Below are 18,586 nucleotides of genomic sequence, written 5' to 3' on the forward strand. Positions count from 1 at the left end.
CTTAATGCAGATAGTATTGTGTGGATTTGCAAACAAACCAATTTGTTTGAAACTCAGGGAAGCAAAAAATGCATATGAAACCCACAGGCATGTACTATGCATGTCTTATACGGAAATCATGAGAAAATGAATCGAGTGATTCACACAATAGGATATATTTTGAAGGAGATAAACCTTTTATATCTATGAGCATAAAGATGCATAAATAATTAAATAATTTTACCCTAGTAGAACTTATTTTTGCATATGTTAACATTTAAACATACCAGAAACAGCTCCTGAAATTGCTTATGCTAATACCTACTGTCACTCATTTGAAAAGGCAATTCCTCTTAAAATCAAACCTCAGGCCTCAAAACACCAGTTAAGGCCAAAAAAAGCACATCAGAGTTGATATAGGCAAGATATGAAAAGCTCCAAATTATATTTCAATGACTTTTTAAATTTATAAATCAACCCAATCAACAAAGAAGATGTTTCAAATTCTAAAAATATCTTTGGGCCAGTATTTTTTAAGCCAGCTATATCTTCAATACCCCTATATAAAAATCTTCCCAAATATAAAGCTAAATGTTTCATTAGCCTTCTAAGGGGCATATTAGATATGAAGTAAAAATTGCTTTGGAGAATAGCTGACATTGTCTTGCATAAATAAAGAACCAATATTTAAATAAAAATATGAACTTCTCAAAGGTAATTGTTATACAGCGCATGCAAGAAGTCTATGAATCTCCCCTGTGAGATACATTGAAGATTCTTAGATTTCTATGCGATACTATTCTTTCTTTTTAAACTGACTAATCAGTAAATAAAAATCCTTATGATTCAGTTAATTTTTTTTCTTTTTACTATCATTGATATCATCTCTTGAAAAATACTGAGCAATACTTTTTTTTTTTGTCTTTTTGCCTTTTCTAGGGCCGCACCCATGGCATATGGAGGTTCCCAGGCTAGGGGTCGAATCGAAGCTGTAGCCACCAGCCTACACCACAGCCACAACAACGCGGGATCCGAGCTGCGTCTGCGACCTACACCACAGCTCACGGCCACGTCAGATCTGGATCCTTAACCCACTGAGCAAGGCCAGGGGTCAAACCCGCAACCTCATGGTTTCCAGTCGGATTTGTTAACCACTGAGCCACGAGGGGAACTCCTGAGCAATACTTTTTTAAATTTTGTTTTGTTTTTATTAGAGTATAGTTGATTTACAGTGTTGTGCCAATTTCTGCTGTACAGCATAGTGATCCAATCATACATATACATACATTCTTTTTCTTATACTATCTTCCATCATGTTCTATCCTAAGAGAAAGGATATAGTTTCCTGTGCTGTACAATTGAGCAATATTTTTAAATGCATATTTGGGTATTTCCCTAACATACTGGCAGGAACTGATAGATGTGTAAAATACAAAATTTATACAGAATCTTCATCTTATTGAAAGTCATAAAAATTTTTATAAACCATTTTAGAAGACAAAATGCTCTTTGAATTGGAAGAGAGACCATAAACAGCAAGTTTTCAGATCAAAGATTTCACTGGCAAAAAGAACTATAACCAGAGTCTTGATCACTATTCATCAGCTTGTATTTCATTGCATTTGGTTGACTTTGAACTGTTAAGTTTGAGATATTATAATGGAGGTCCAATAGCCTATATGATGGGCATTCCAACATATACTTTCCATTTGGGAGAACATATGGAATTGAGTATACCAGGATATTTTATGCTCTAAAATACATTATTTATGTAACTGCCCTTTTCTGATTATAGATTCATCAACCTACTTTCTGATTATGATGTGGACACCTATCTAGGTACCCCTACCTCACTGACTCAAAGGATGAATTGGAGATCAAAAACCATTTTATCACTTAACAAAACAAAAAAAAAAGATCTATTTTAAACTTGCTCTTACTATTTAATGAAAGAATGGGGCACACATAAAAATAACTAGGGCATATATCCTAGACAATGGGAACAGACTATTGTATGTGGATTTAACAAAAAATAATAAAAAAAACTATTAATAGGCTTATCCTTTAGGTTCATACACTACAGCTCTTATCCTCATAGAGTGGAGTTCATAATTTCATTACGTCTGTCCTTTCTACCTCACTGAAATATGCAAAAACATGTACACTGGTATTAGAAGTCTACAGTGAGGTAACCCTCCCCCATCCTGCAAAACAAGGACATATGATTGCTACAATTTCTCCCTTAGAGCTAAACTGGGGCAGGAAAGACGTTGATCACCCGCTGAAGCATTGAAGAGTTTACAGGAGCTATACATTATGTAAAGGAAAATATTTTTTTTTTCTTTTGGCTTTTGTCTTTTTAGGGCCACACCAATGGCATATGGAAGTTCCCAGGTTAGGGCTCGAATAGGAGCTACAGCTGCTGGCCTACACCACAGCCACAGCAACTTGGGATCTGAGCAACACCGGAACCTTCACCCACTGAGCAAGGCCAGGGATCGAACCCATGTCATCATGAATACTGGTTGGGTTCGTTAACCAATGAGCCATGAAGGGAACTCCAGGAAAAGAAATATTTCTAATGAACTTACTCTGATTCTAACTTTATAAATACGTTCGTATTGCTATAATTTTCCCTTCCTAAGTCCATGTGCTTGCCAAGATCAATATAGTGGTCAATTAGATGTAAGTATCCTGGTTCTTGTGATTGTTAAATATATCACTTAAAATAACTGAGCTCCTGTTTTTATTGTTACATCATTTTTTTTTTTCATCCTGTTTAAAGTTAACTCCCCCACCACTAACATCACCATAGGGATCTGCTAACAGTAAGATGAAGCAATCAGGTTTCTGGGTCTGCAGCACTGAAGATTAGATTCTGATGGATGATAAATTCACCAGTGAAAGGTTGTCCTCTGAATTATTTCTGAATTTTTCCTGATGGGATCTATGACCACCATTCAAGAATCTCCTTATTTGGGACTAATTCAATATTCCAGAGACCATAGAATTATACAACCCTACCCTAATGTTCAGCTTTTATTATACTGCAGATATCAAACTCACTGATACTGCTTCTCCAACTTCTGGGTTTAGAGTGTGGTAAAGCCTCAAGAAACTGAGAATATAGTCTGCAATTTCAAAGAAGTTGACAAACAAAAAAAAGTGCCTCATAGGCTAGAAGAAATGTAGAGATCAGGAATCATTATCTCTCTAATCCGTGTGTTTGTAAGATATGACCATGCAGCACCAGAGATAAGAATGACATTTACTTAAGTATATTTATAAAAATATAAATACGGTACTGCCTCTCAACTGAAGAAGCAGAAAATGCATAACCATTCAATGGAGGACTTCCCCAGAGTGGCAAATTACAATAGAATCAGCACCAGAAATAGACTTCCTGATTTAAACAATAAGCAATGTTACCTTTTATAGAGTGTATGAATGAAACCGGCAAGAGTAGCTAATTAATTATAGCTGATTAATCTATCAAATCTCTTGGTAAAATAAGCAAAACATGAACTTGTTTATAATTGTGTGGAGTCAATGTACTCTAAATGCAGTATACTTCATCCACGAGGCATATACATTCTAAAAGCTTAGATTTCTTTTCTAAAGTTTAACATTTTAGTTTTAGACATTGGTATTTTGAGAACTAAAATCATATATGAAAATTCATAATATATTTCAGGAAGACAACATTTTAAATATAGCTGGAATACAGAAAAACACATGATGCAGAATTTCTATTTTGTGCTTAGTTTGTGGAAATGTTAAGTCTAAGAGGATAAACATTAAACTATACTAAAAACAGTGGTAGTCCCAAAATGCACTAACCTTCAGGATCCAGTAGTTTCTCTATGCCTAACTGATACTTGGCGATGTTGAATGCATGTTCCAGTCGTTGTGTGGCTGACTGCTGGCAAACCACACTATTCCAATCAAACAGGTCTGGCCTAAAACACACACAAATATAAAGACAAATATAATTCAATTTAAAATGTTTCATGAGACTCACTTTGATTCTGATTTTTGACTGACAACACATGCCCATATTCCTTAGGAGTTGAATGTTCCTCTTCATTACCCCTCAATAACATTTCTCAATTAAACTAGTCACAATTTTAAATGAAAATCCTCCAAAAAAAAAAGAATTTATTCTATCTTATCCTAGAAACAAACAAAAAAATATGTTAATCTCATCCCATCTCATGGATCTTATTACCAGCCATTTACTAGTATCTTCCAATTCAATAAGCCTAGCCCACACCTCTTGCCTAAACTCCAGATTCTAGATCCATCTGCTTACTCAGTATCTCTACATAAGAGTCATCACAAGACTCAAGCATCCAAAACTGAGCTTCTGATATTCATCCCCATCCCACTATCTCAACCCACCTACTTTGCTTATACTTTTCCCTTCCTCAATAATCAATGACAATGTCAAACTTGTAGGTGCTCAGTAGAGAAATGGTAGCATCAACTTTGATGACTGGTTCACTCTCATACAACACTTAGTTGGAAACATATCTAGAATTTGACTGCTTGCTGCTATCACTGTAATCCACACCATTTTAGCTGGCATAGACTGCATTAGCTTCCTAACTGCTCCCCTACTCTCAGCCTTGACCTTGTTAATTTATTCTCAGCAGAGTTGTTAGAGTGATCTGATAAAATGTTTCATCATAACCTTCTCAAATCCCTGCTATCGGGGGAGTAAAATTCACTGATTGAACTGTGACCTACAAGGTCTCATATGACCTGGCTCCCCATTAACTCTCTGATTTTATTTCTTGCCTCCCTCCTCTTATTCCTCAAATAGACTAGATAATTTCCTGCATTTGGACTTGCTGTTCCCTATGCCTGGAATTGTCTTACCCCAGACAGCGACATGGCTCACTCCTCCACTTCCTTTGGATCTTTACTTAAAAGTCACATTATTGATGAGTCCTTCCCTGCCCTTCTTCCATCTAAAACTGCCTGCCCCAAAATTAAACTTACACATACTAACTTCCTATCCCTCTTAAATGCTTTATATTTTTCTCATTAGAATTTACTACTATTTAACATGTTATACATTTAATTAATCTTACCTATGTATCTACCTTCCCCACTTGAATGCAGAACATAGAACTATTTTTGCCAGGTTTGTTCACTTCTAGAAACCCAGCCTTAGACATAGGAGGGGCTTAAATATTTACTGGCTACATCAAAGAATGGATGAGAACATACTACATGAATATCATTTTACTTGATAACAGAAAAAACATAGAGGTGTATAAGAGGCAGTTCTCATCCTACAAGGATTTCAAATCTAATAAGGAAAAAAATGCATACATCCTAAGTTACATTCTAACAGCAATAAACACAGATAATAATATATAAGGTTTTCTAAAGTCTGAGAAGGCAAAGGAAGTTTTTTGAGCTTAAGGGAGTCTTTAGTTTGGGTTTAGATTTAAGAAAAGTGCTTGAGAATAGAATTGTAAGTTCTTTGGATATTAGAGAATCAAAGTCCTTAGGGAAGGAAAGAGCAGAATGTGCTCAGTCAAGACCTCACAGGCCTGGCTCCACTAGGAAATTTCTAGTATTGAGTGGTGGGAGGTACGGTTAGGAGCAGGGATTGGGGTGGCTTTGCAAAAGGTCCTGGCTGTTAATGAATTACAATTTATTCCAACAATACTGGTAGCCATTAGTTAAGTGGTTCTTCACCTTTCCTGGATCACAGCTACCTTTGAGAATCCAAAGAGTGCCATGAAACATGTACCCATACAGAATACCTGTCCATATTTTTAAAAAGAATTACATAGAGTTTTAGGCTGCTTGGGTCCATCAATGGACTCTTGTTTAAGAACTCATGCTCTGCAAGAGAATATGTTACAAGGATGGGCTTAGATGTTATTCTCTAAAACTGTAATCACAAATAAAGGTATAACTTTGTCTCCTTTGACTCTCATTTCCTTTTACTTGTTTCTACCCTGTTTAGTTCACCACAATTTTGTGCATTTCTTAGTAAATCTAATCTTCCCTATACACTCCAAGTTACCAAAAATAGCTAGTAATTTACTAGAACCTAAAATATGTATAAATTGGGACCCGTTTATTATAGTAGAAAAACTATAAGAAATAAAAGTTAAATTCTAGACTATTTTAATGAAGTTTTAATTTTACTATGCAACCTCTGCCCCATATTCATTTTTCCATCTCTCAGTAATGGAAGTGGAAAAGAATATAGGTGGCAGAATGTGGGAAACTAGTTTCTCACCTACAGAGATTAGTAAATAAGGTTAAATGAGTATGACTTAAAAATAAGATTGCTAAAAAAAAAAAGAAAAAGGAGTTCCCATCATGGCTCAGTGGTTAATGAACCCGACTAGTTTCCATGAGGACATGGGTTTGATCCCTGGCCTCAGTCAGTGGGTTAAGGATCCAGCATTGTCGTGAGCTGTGGTGTAGGCCGACAGCTATAACTTTGATTTGATCCTTAGCCTAGGAACCTCCATATCCTGTGGGTGTGGCCCTTAAAAGACAAAACAAACAAACAAACAAACAAATAAATAAATAAAAATAGGATTGCTTCCACATTTAAGCCCTTTTCCCTTCATCTCCTTCATCTTCTCCTAAGCCGCTAATAACCTGGGTGAGGAGTTAATCTAAGACATGCAATCTATCTGAGCTTCAGTGTTATTTTAAAAAGAAGGTATACTGAATGGCCTTTGAGGTCTATTCTAGTAGTAACAAAAATCTAATAAAAAGTTTTCCATCTTTAAAATTCATCATTAATTAATATTTTATATAACTGTTTTTCACATGCATAAAGAAGTGTAAAACTAACCAACTGAAGAGGAAAGCCACATACTTCCCCATGCTAGCCTAGAACATAACTTATAAATAAGAATATGCAACCAAAGATTACCAATCTTTTGAGGAAACTGACATACTGAATGAGACAACATAGCCTAGTAGATAAGCAGAGTCCTCTATGAACTCATATGCTGGCTCTACCACATATTAGCTGTGGAAAGATTTCAGTCCAAACTGGAACTGGAGGATATAAAATAGAGAATTTCATACACACATCCTAAGAAGAATGGAACTTAAGAATGGAGAGCCTGATTTTCTATAAATGACTGTTTTACAGAAGACCACACCTTACCTATCTCCCAGCTAATGAATATCCACCTAGAATTCTCTCCCCATCCTCAAGCCTATGAACTTACTGATTGCACTCTGGCTGGACTGGCCCCTCTTTGTGCTCCTTGCCCATGCACACGGCCTGCCCTAAGCCTGAGGGACTCACATGTAACTTGCTACAGCATGTGTTTCCCAAATTGCAAGCCCTCTGCTATTCTCAAATAAGTTCAATTTCTGGTAATTTGAGTTTGCCTTGGCTTATCTCTTATTTAGGTTGACATAGCCAAATGGTCTCAAATAAATGATATAACATCTTTGTGCCTCAGATTCCCAATTTGTGAAATGGGGACAAGGATATTAAGTATGTCATAAGAAATAGATGGGGCTATTTTACTTAGAATAGTGCCTACAAAATAATAATTGCTCAGAAACATTAACTTCCATTACTTTATCCTAAGGTTAATTACATTTATAAAATAACACTAATGCATTTTCAATGTATAGATTCAAGCCAAGAACACCTTTAAAAAGAGATAAAAATGTTGCAAACATTGTAGATGCAAGAATAATACTATAATACAGAATTGAAGATGGAGAGGAGAGGAAGAAGTAAACAAAATGGTGATAACTTCCTCATCCTTCATTTCAGATGGTCAACAGATCTTGTCTAAATTGATGAAGAAATGTATACTGCTGTCATTTAAAGTCATACAGGCAATAATTATAAGAATAACATGATTATAACATAGTAATGAATATAGGAAATAGCGAGTTCCCATTGTGGCTCAGCGGAAACAAATCTAACTAGTATCCAGGAGGACGTGGGTTCGATCCCTGGCCTCTTTTAGTAGGTTAAAAATCTGGCATTGCCGTGAGCTGTGGTGTAGGTAACAGATGCGGCTTGTTTCTGGCTTTGCTGTAGCTGAGGCATAGGCAGGCAAGCGTAGCTCCTATTCGACCCCTAGCCTGGGAACTTCCATATGCCAGAGGTGTGGCCCTAAAAAGCAAAAAAAAAAAAAAAGAAAGAAAGAAAGAAAAAAGAAAACAGGAAATAGATGGGGATGAAAAGTAATATTCGTAGGCTTCATATTGAGGAATAAATCCATCTACTGTCAGAAATGAATTAATCAAGAAATAAATATATGAGTTTCTTTGTCGTACAGCAGGTTAAGGATATGGCATTGTCACTGCAGCAGCCTGGGTTGCTGCTGTGCTATGGGTTCAATCCCTGGTCCGGGAACTTCCACATGCAGCAGGTGTGGTCAAAAATAAAATAAAGTTTAAAAAATAAAAAATAAATAAATATATATAATTATGAAAACTATCAGAAAGAATAAAATAATTTTCTGACAGTGACAACTTCTAAGATGTGCCATGTCACTGGGTACGGCTGGGATAAGGAGACAAATTTTCTTTTCATCCTTTGCCTTCCTCTCTAATATCTTTCCTTTTTTAAACCATATGCTATGCTACTTCTATGGTAATAAATTAAAATAAGAAATTAGGGAGAAAATTTAATTGCACCTTTATACTTATTGCCACTTATTTGGATATTTTGAGCATATTTCCAATCAATTATGATTTGGTTTTCCCACAAAAGTAGAATCTGGCTTCCTTTTAACTGCACTGTAGTTAACTTTGTGTTTTAATTTAATACTTTTAATTTCCTACATATTAAGATAAAATTTAGCCTTAAAGAAATATAAAGGCACGAATAGCCTGATCTTCGGCAAGGTTCTCTATCAATTCCTACGTACTTTATCAAGTTCGGCCCTATGTTCTATATACTCTCACAATTACTGAAATCAGGACACCTCATGACATTCCTAAGTGTACCAATGACAATCACCCTGGAACAGAAAGTTCAATCATTCTTTTTTCTTTAGATAAATAACATGAACATCTGTCAGAGATAAAAAGAAAAAGATGATTCATGAAAGAGCATTATCAACTGTGAGAAACCTCTTGAAAAGTAACCATGTTTTGTATAAAAAAGGTAGTGACTGATGATTCATCCAATATGACAGAAGAATATATAAATGTAGATATTTGGAGAGATAAAGAGTAGGTCAGGGACAGATGTGACAGGGAAACCTGGATGTGTTTACTGTTACAAATATATTCAGAAGTCATGAAATAGAATATCAACAAATGTAGACTGTGAACATGCTTGCAGGATTCAACTCTTCCACTTGAAAAGAAAATGTTAATGAGCCAACAAGGACCATACAACCACCTGATCCTCGATATTTCTGTTCATCGGCAAATGTGTACATGAACAGCAAGATCAATACGTTCCAGCCCTTACTGTGAAGAATGCGGCTGCATAAATGTACACTGACTTATAATGCAAAATGAACGTCTCTTTTCTCATCTGGCCGAGTTGAGGCTGTGGTATATTTTTCTTCGTGTCACAGTAAGGAAAAACAACGCATTAACATTGCTTAACATGCCAATTGAGTGTGAGCCTGCCTCCTTTCCAAAATCAGGTTGCTGAGTCATTCACCTGGAAACTCAGTCTGGATGGGGTTAATTAAACCCAGCTGGAGCAAGACACCTGACAAAGATGCTTATTTAGAGAGTGTTTGCTCCTGAACTGGTAAAACGGGAAGAAAATTTACATTCTAAACTTTTACAAGCAGGATTGGCATAGGAATATGGTAGACTAGACTTGTCAAGAAAAGAAAGATCAAAGTGAGAAAAGATAAGCTGCATTGAAAATCAGGGAAGATGCAGTCCAGTGGCATTTCAAACACAGTTAATAAGGCAATATATTTGACTCAGGGGATTGAGATGGGTAAAAGGGAAACCAAGAAGGCATTCCTTAGAGTAAATGTATTATACATATAATATATCCTTTATATATTATATGTAACATATATGAAATTCATTCATTATCTATATTTACTGTGGTTTTCTTTCTTAAATAGTTATTAATTCATTTACTGGGCTTCTTTATACAAGAAAAAACAAACATCTATTTTGTTATCTTAGAAAATATAATAGTGTGAATAGTTAAGGACTTTTGGTTCCCTATGTCACACTGAGTTTCTTTTATGAAGATCAACAAAATAAGTCTCTTACATGCTTTATAGCAATTGCTTTGCCGTTCCAGAGCAATTACTTCTTTTGATATTCTGAGCACTGTGTTATAGAATTAATTGTGGTCTGCTCTTTGCCTTGATTGAAGATGCTCTGAGCCTCTTTTAATACCAAAATATTATATTTATATACACACACACACACACACACACACAGGACCTTATGCTATTTGCTATCAAGTGTGTTTCTGATAAGATAAATGTTTCTATTTCATACTACTAATGGAGCCAGTCTTTCCATATAAATAATGTGGTTAGTATAAGCCTCAACTACAGCATTAAAAGTGTTTCCAGATATTATGTGAGTGGCTGTAGTACAATTAATTACCATCATCAGTTTTCTGGCAGAGTCTCCATTTCAAAGATGTTGATCCCCTACTCCCACTGTAACTGCATTCATGCTCCCATAGTTTTAATATTTCGACAACTAAGAGACCACATAAAACAGGATATTCTTATTCAGTGCATTCCAATGGATGATTAAATCAATATGGTCAACATAAATAACATGTTGCATAGTGGGAAATGATCTGGAACCGTCCTGGAGAAAAAGATATCAGTCTCTAAATCAATACTTAAATTATTCAATGTCTCATTAGTGTACTTACCTATGACTGTGGATGAGAGCATTCAAAGCCAGACCATCAGACCAGCTGGTGGTGAAGTTAATGACATTAACCTGTGGATAATTACGAGTTGATTGTCGGACCCAGCTCAGGAGTATCTTTTCACTGTTAGTTTGTTGCAATCCAGCCATGATATTCTTCATTACATTTTTGACCTAGGTATAGAAAGAAAATTTCATAAGAAAATGCATGAACAAGAAACACACAAACTTAAACTTGTATGCCCTAATCTTCAGCTAAAAATAATGGAAACTTTAGGGTCAATCAGTAGTGAGGGTCATTCTAACTACTCAGGTGTCTATTCTGATTGGTTCATTTCTGTGATATGCCATTTATTAAATATGTTTAAGATCATTCCTGGATTCCTCCCTGATAAACTATTAATTTTGTATTTTTAGAAATGCTCATCTGCTAACTTTCAATGAATATGCTAGAGAAGTCTTGTTAGACTGGTTGTTAACCAAGGACTTAAAATATATTAATAGTTTTAGGATAGGAAGAATGGTGCAGTGACTAAGAGAAGAAGCTTACTTTTCTTAAAAGCCTAGGTTCAAGCTTTGCCTTTGCTATTGACAAATTGTGTTAATTGGGCAACTTAGCCTTTTTAGGTCTCTGGGTTCTTGACTATACTATACAATGAGGTTGTTATAAGAATCAAAGGACAAATTGTATATAGTAAGATGAACCTCAGGTTCATACTAAAACTTAAAGTAATGCAAATTATGTTTACTGACCAAAATGAAAAAAAGAAAATAGAAATGAGTTTTCTTATTTAAAATAAAAACAAAACAAAATAAAATCAACAAAAGAAGGGAAAAGGGTATTCATCCCCCAAAGCTGTGGATGTGTCACCTTGTTTTTTGTATGTTTTTATTTAGCCTAGTTTAATTCATTATGGCTTTTTTTCAGGGTAAGAGATTCACATGCAAGAGAATAAAGGTTACAAATGCCCAGAACATGTGGAACTCTGGCTCATTTATGAGGCCTCTTGGGTCACAGGATGTGCCATTTAAGAAGCTGCTTTTGTATAAAAACATTATCGAATTACAAAATCCCACTGAAGATAAACACACAGCATAGGTCCTGAGGTGAACACAGAAGGCCTATCTCCTCTTGGGAGGGACCTGCATTGGCATCTAGAAGCATACTCTCCTGAGCTGCCCAAGGATCTCTGGCCTGCTGGTGGATGGGCCAGGAAAGAAAGAGTTTGCTGTGGCCTGCCCAGCTACCATTGTTTTGTACTTTGGATCTTTTGGGCCTGGTAAGCTAGTATATGGGCTTTGCTTTAAAACAGTCTTAGAATGGAGTACCCTATGGTCTAGCAGGTTAAGGATCCATTGTTGTCACTGCTGTTGCGAGGGTTCAATCCCTGGCCTGGAACTTCCACATGTTGCAGATGCCACCAAAAAATATACAACAAAACAAACAAACAAAAAACAGTCTTAGAATAGTCCTTTTACCCAAAGAAGGGGTGGTCTTCAAGGGGATGTCACTTGTAGTTACCAGGACACACTCAATCCTAGATGACAGGGCATAGGTGAGTTTTCTCCCTGACTCAAAAAAGAAGAAGGAACTGGTGCTCCTTGAACAAAAGAATCTTGGAAGAATCATTCTCAGCAAAGTTCCCTAAGGAATAAGGTCACTAAATACAGACAAAAATGACTAGGGTTGGGCAGGTGTTCCTGTGGTAGCTTCTGTCTTACTTGCCACTCTGCCTGAAGCATGAAATGCTTCCTGGCATGTGGGTGGGGGGAGACGAAATGCTTCTTGCGGTGGGTGGTGGGAGGAAACCGGGGAACACAAGGCTGTATTCGTGTTGTTCCCTTGTGCTTGTTTTTGGCAGAGAGCTTAAAGGGCTTCAGGTCCATGAGACATATATGGGGAGAAGAGGTAGAAGATTCAAGGTGCCTTCATGTCTACAGTGGTTACAAAGGGTGGCATCTTGGATGCTGGGCTCAGGAGCATTACCTCAGGGCTGTGAGGGGGCCCACTCCATCAGCAACTCCCACTGTTACTGAGAAGTCACAGCCTCCCTCCCAACACACAGTCCCCTGGCCACCTCTGGAATCACAGTTGGAATCTCCTACTTTTGCCTTGCCAGCTGTGGTCACCTCTGCGGAGTTGCCTTGTTTGACAAATTTGGCCACGTTGTTAAAAATCAGATGGAAGTCAAGTGCAAACAGCATGGCGGCAAAGAAACCAAACGCCAGGGCTTCAGCCCTCCCATTATCTGGCAACAGCTGTGAGGAGATGGCAAAGGAAACAGAAGACGAGGGCCGCTCTGATGCCGTGTAGGAAATCCATCAGAGTCCTGTACAAGCCCTGCCACTAGCTCAGCTGCGTGATATCAGCAAGGAGAAAAGGCAGGCTGGAACCCCTGAAGGAGCACGGAGAGAAGGTGGAAGATGGATGAGGAATGAGAGACATGACTCCGCCAGTAGGAGGTGGTCTTGGAGCCAGCAGAGGAGGGCACGGTGCCAGGAGGGAGACACAGGACCTGCAATGGCAAGTCCCCCTCAACCCCGTTCCAGGAAAGGAGGTGGAAACCAAGACTATGCAGAAAGATAAAAAAGCCAGGCTTGGCTTTATTTTTTATGAATTGGTTTCTGGACATTTGATTCTCTCCTAGGCTGTGTGCAGGTGCAAATGCCATTCAGCAGATTCTATTTCAAAGTGTCATTCTTCTAACTCATCTGATGCAGACATCCATTTTCAAGGTTTGAAGAATGCAGCTGACACCTCATTATAGAACAAACTGTCTACATATTCTATTAAAGGAATAATTACTAGGCTACTCTTTAATAGAAGTCAAGACCCTTATCATATACTTAAAAAAAGCATATAGGTAAATGTGATTCGTTTTTACCACCAAGAGCTTCCTTTTCGGGAAATATAAGGTTCATATGCTACCAACATTTGATCAGATGATGAATATTTATTGTATTCTAAATATGACATTTTATTTTGTTTCTTCATCCATGCAGAAGTTAACAAATGCCTTTAGGGAAAATACATATTTTAATATCTCCAATGTTAGTCATTCTTTTATGAAAGATTCAATGCAAATTTTAGGATAGACTATTACATCTAACTTTAAAATACTTGAAAAGGATTTGAGATGATGTTTTGTAAACATGGTAATGATCTGAAGATGAGAAATCTTTGCATATATTTGTCACTATCCCTTGATAACTAAATCTATTATTTAGGGGTGGATTATCCAGTTTTCCTAATTCCTTCCTGACCTGCTTACTTAGTCAGTTGCTTAGGAAATAAATAGGTCAAATAGTTATGTAAGACATATAATTTTTTTCATCATATTCTAAAGTTATAAAATATACAGCTTCCATGCACAGAGACTGTGGGACATGTACTATGTGTCCTGTGGTGAACCGGGTTTGGAATCGGCAGACACTGGCTCAGGGGTGGTGATGGATTTGCACTGATCAGGCAACCTTCCCGTGATGAATGTGATTCATTTGTGAAATGCTTGGCCAGACTACCCTCTATGCACATAATGTTAAAGGACAACATGGTATTCAATCCAAAACTCCTTTAGCATCATTTTGTCACTAATTCAGCTTATCAGCCCCAGGCTCATTGCTGTTGCTTCTACTAGGGTACAAATGCTGCTGAGAAAAAAATAAGCAATAAGGGGCAATGTGAGACAATCAGTTCTTTTTTTCCTACATAAAATATAGTTACCAAAAAAACATTTATTAAGGCTTAACCCTCAGTCAGACATTGAGCTGCTCCTAAGGTGAGTCCTAAAGCAGAAAAATTCCCCATGCTCAGGGCTCACTGTCCCTAAGAGAGAAGGAATCAATTTTTTTCTCCCTTCTGCTTTTTATCACCTGAGAAATTAGAAACACCCCAAAACTTTTTTGTCTATGCCAGTGGCATGTAGAAGTTCCTGGGCCAGGGATCAAACCTATACCACAGCAGTGACCCGAGCCACATCAGTGACAACATTGGATCCTTAACCCACTGCACCACCAGAGAATTCCAGAAACACTTCAAATTTTTAGTGAAACTCATTTTTTGTTTTTATTTAATTTTTATTGAAATTGTTTACATTATTGTGTGAGTTTCAGGTGTATAGTAAAGTGATTTAGTTATACATACCTGCATATGTGTATTTTATATATATATATATATATATGCTCTTTTTTTTACATTCTCTTATATTATAGGTTATTACAGAATATTGAGTATAGTGCCCTGTGCTATACAGTAGGTCCTTGTTGGTTATCTATTTTATACATTGTTATATAGTAGTGTGTATGAAAAAGAATCAGTTTAAACAAATGTGTGTATGTGTGTATACACACAGCTATACATCCTTTTTTTTTTTTAGTTTTTTGGCCATGCCTGCAGCATATGGAAGTTCCCCAGCCAGGGACTGAACACACACCATAGCGGTAACTTGAGCTGCCACAGTGACAAAACTGGATCCTTAACCCACTGCACCACAAAATAACTCCTGTGTATCTATTTTTAAAAAGAAAAAAAAATGTCTTTGAGCAGTGATTTTAAAAAATGACTAGGAGTTAACAGGGAAAAGAATGTGTGACAGATATGGAGCTGCACCACCAGGATTCTCCTTTAAGGAAGGGCTTGTTTCTCCAGCTGTCATCAGGTAGACATTACCCTTGAGTCCCCTCAGGAACTACTTGAGTTGCAAAGGCATGTTGCCGAAGGTCATATCCCTTCTAGGGCAACCCTGGCTGATGAAAGGAAATTGTATAAAGACTTAACCATTTCAGTCCCACTCAGGACAACTCTACAGGCTCATTCTAACTCCCTGTTCTCCACGGGGCTGAATGAGGCTCTTATTGGGTGTGCATCAATTAACATCCTGCCTGCTAAACTCAGCGTCTGTTTCCCAGAATCCATTCTGGGACTAAAAGGAGTTACAACAGAGCAGTAGGAGTGAAGAGGGGGAGGAAAAGTTTTTTTATAAGAAAAGGACAGTAGCATGTGAAAGGCTTGCAAAAGACCACAAATCAAGACCTGTCTTGCCCAGAGGCACTAGGTAGGCAGGGGGTTACAGTAAGTGCTTTCAGCAATGCAAAATCCATCCTTTTTTGTATGTTGTGTATATAATAAATAATATAGGGAGCTCCTGTTGTGGCTCAACAGTAATGAACTCAGCTAGTATCCATGAGCATGCAGGTTTGATCCCTGGCCTCGCTCAGTGGGTTAAGGGTCCCAGCGTTGCCATGAGCTGTGGTGTAGTAGAAAACGTAGCTTGGATCTGGCATTGCTGAGGCCATGGCATAGGCCAGCAGCTACAGCTCCGATTCGACCTCTAGCCTGGGAACTTCCATATGCCACACCTGTGGCCCTAAAAAGACAAAAAATAAAAGTAAAAATAAATAAATAAATCTTATAAACAAACAAACAAACATTCTAGTGTAAAGTAGCCCTGGAATTGAGTATTTCTTTTAAGTTAGCCAGCAGAGATGGGGGCCTGATCTTTGAGAGCAACAACACAGTTAGCCAGCTGGTTCCCAGAACCAAGTTGACCCCCCCTAAAAAAAAAGGATGGTTTGCAGTTTAAAAAGAAGGAAGTATAGGATGCCTAACACTGTCTTTGTAACAGTTTTGCTCAAAGCTGCTTACTCCTCAATACAGGGATAATATTTCAGGCTAATAATTTAAGTGGAAATTGGAAAAACCTTTTACAGGAGAAATGAGGTTGGTACTTGAGAGTTTTTGGAAGTTTAGAGAGAAGACTTCCACAGCACTAGTAATAACATAGTATGGGACGCTGGAACCAAGGATGCACACCTTTCAATCTCTTCATGTCATTCTTATTCAGATAGCTCTGGATAATACATTAGGTTGGCCAGAAGGTCCTTTAATCTTTATTGGTATTCAAGGCCTTCTTTGACTATTTAATAGGAAAGCGAATATATACTTTTGGTGAAAATATCTTTTGGGATTCATTGGGTTATGAGGAGTATTGAGGAGGAGGGACTTTTAAAAAGTGGTTTATTAGTTTTAGGAAAACGGGGCAGTGTGATAGAAGAGGGATAAGGAGGCAGCGGCTGGGAAGAGTCTAGATCTTTGGAATCACAATGATATGGTGATTCAAGGACATTGATGGAAAACATAAGACTGAACAAGATGTCTCAGAACAGGAAAGATTATAAAAGCATTCCTTCCAGTATTCTTGATGTGAGAACCCTTCTACATGCTAGTAATAAAAAAATGAGGACACTCATAAATAAATGAAAAAAATATCAGATAGAGTGATTTTGAAACTCTATCCTGCAATGAGTTGAGATGGAATTAGAAAGGGTTTTGAGGAGATAAGAAAAGGTGAGATCCTGTGAGAGACAGTTTGTGATAAATACAATTAAAATAGCCTTTTGGGACTCTGAACATGCCCAAGTCCTCCTGCTGGCTTTGTCAGGACCACTATCTATGCAACTCAAAATATTTTTTGCAAGCTGGGGTCTCTCCATCAATAATATGTTACCAGGCCATAAGATAAAGACAGCAATTCATAATCTATTAGAAACTTCTGCAGAAATTTTACAGAGTACTTGTCTGTTGAACTTAATGATAAAAGAGAAGCTTGGGTTTTATGTGTCTTTTTATTTCATTTTTTTAATGCTTCAGGAATTTATAAACAATGGAAAATGGGGAAAATTGATCCTTCCTCAAGATAGTTTGAGTTGTACTGAGCAACAGAAGGGAGCCAGTTTGGTAGGGGTCCCTATGTTGCCTTGATAGTTCTATTTGATACCATTTGATTCTACATGAAAAAAGGCCCAGAATTAGGAATCCTGCTTTCATTTGAGAATCTTATAAGCTAGTTTCTGTTGCCAGCTGCTATGGTTGTTCTCTCTCTTCCCATATTGCTGGGAAACAGGAGAGCCAGTTCAGAGTGTTTATAATAAAAAGCTACAGGAGCCAATTGGGAGAACAATATAGGTACTGAGTTGAAAAGGTACACCTCTGATCTACATGCTGTCTGACTCCAAGCAGGACACATCTACAATTGAAGTTAAAAGTCAACTTTACTAAAGGAAGTAGTGATACCTACTACAAATAAGAATGTACCTTAAAGATTACGTTCAGTGAAAGAAGCCAGATATAAAAGAATTCACATTGCATGATTGCACTAGTACAAAATGTCCCAAAAAGGCAGACATATTGAGACAGAAAGTGGATTAACGGTTACCTAGAGTTGGGTGGTGGGAGAGGGGAGTGATGGTAAGTGGAAGTGAGATTTATTTATAGTGTAGTGGAAATGTGCTAAAATTAGATTGATAAGTGTATAAATCTCTGTAAATATCCTAAAATCTTTGCCAGATCGGGGGTGGGAGGGGACTGTTTCTTCCTCAAAATACTTTGAGAAGCCCTGGGAGACAGAACTCAACCAGTTTTGTATATTTTGAATTTTACATATAGAATGAGTAAATTTATAATATATAAATTACATCTCAAAAAAAAGCTGTTTTTATAAAAAAGTAATCTCTGCTAGTAAAAAGGCCAGACATCTCAATTATCCTCCAAATTCTTAAAATATGAGTAGAGAAAAAGAGTTACTAGTATGAAACACCTCTAATGAAAATGGTGCACTGTACTGAGTGCTTTATGAATAATCTCTCATTTAATCCTGACAAGAAATATACATATTCATAATTGTTTTTTTCATTTTTGATAGTCAGGGAATTATGTCCCAGAAAGGGATGCCCAATATCACTAAGATGGTAAATGGAGAAGTTAAAA

General features: G+C 37.1%; 1 protein-coding gene across 14 annotated transcripts in view; it reads right to left on the reverse strand.

Annotated features, from left to right (window-relative positions):
* The window catches only part of DMD (dystrophin), a 2,622,506-nt gene that overhangs the window by 1,746,414 nt on the left and 857,506 nt on the right, over window positions 1-18,586 (reverse strand). For all 14 annotated transcript variants that reach the window (XM_021079543.1, XM_021079551.1, XM_021079550.1 and 11 more), the window contains 2 exon segments: window positions 10,823-10,995; window positions 3,820-3,938 (listed from right to left, as the gene is read on the reverse strand). In XM_021079543.1, the coding sequence (XP_020935202.1) occupies window positions 3,820-3,938; window positions 10,823-10,995 (292 nt within the window).

Source organism: Sus scrofa, chromosome X, assembly GCF_000003025.6.
Source record: "Sus scrofa isolate TJ Tabasco breed Duroc chromosome X, Sscrofa11.1, whole genome shotgun sequence".
NCBI lineage: Eukaryota > Metazoa > Chordata > Mammalia > Artiodactyla > Suidae > Sus > Sus scrofa.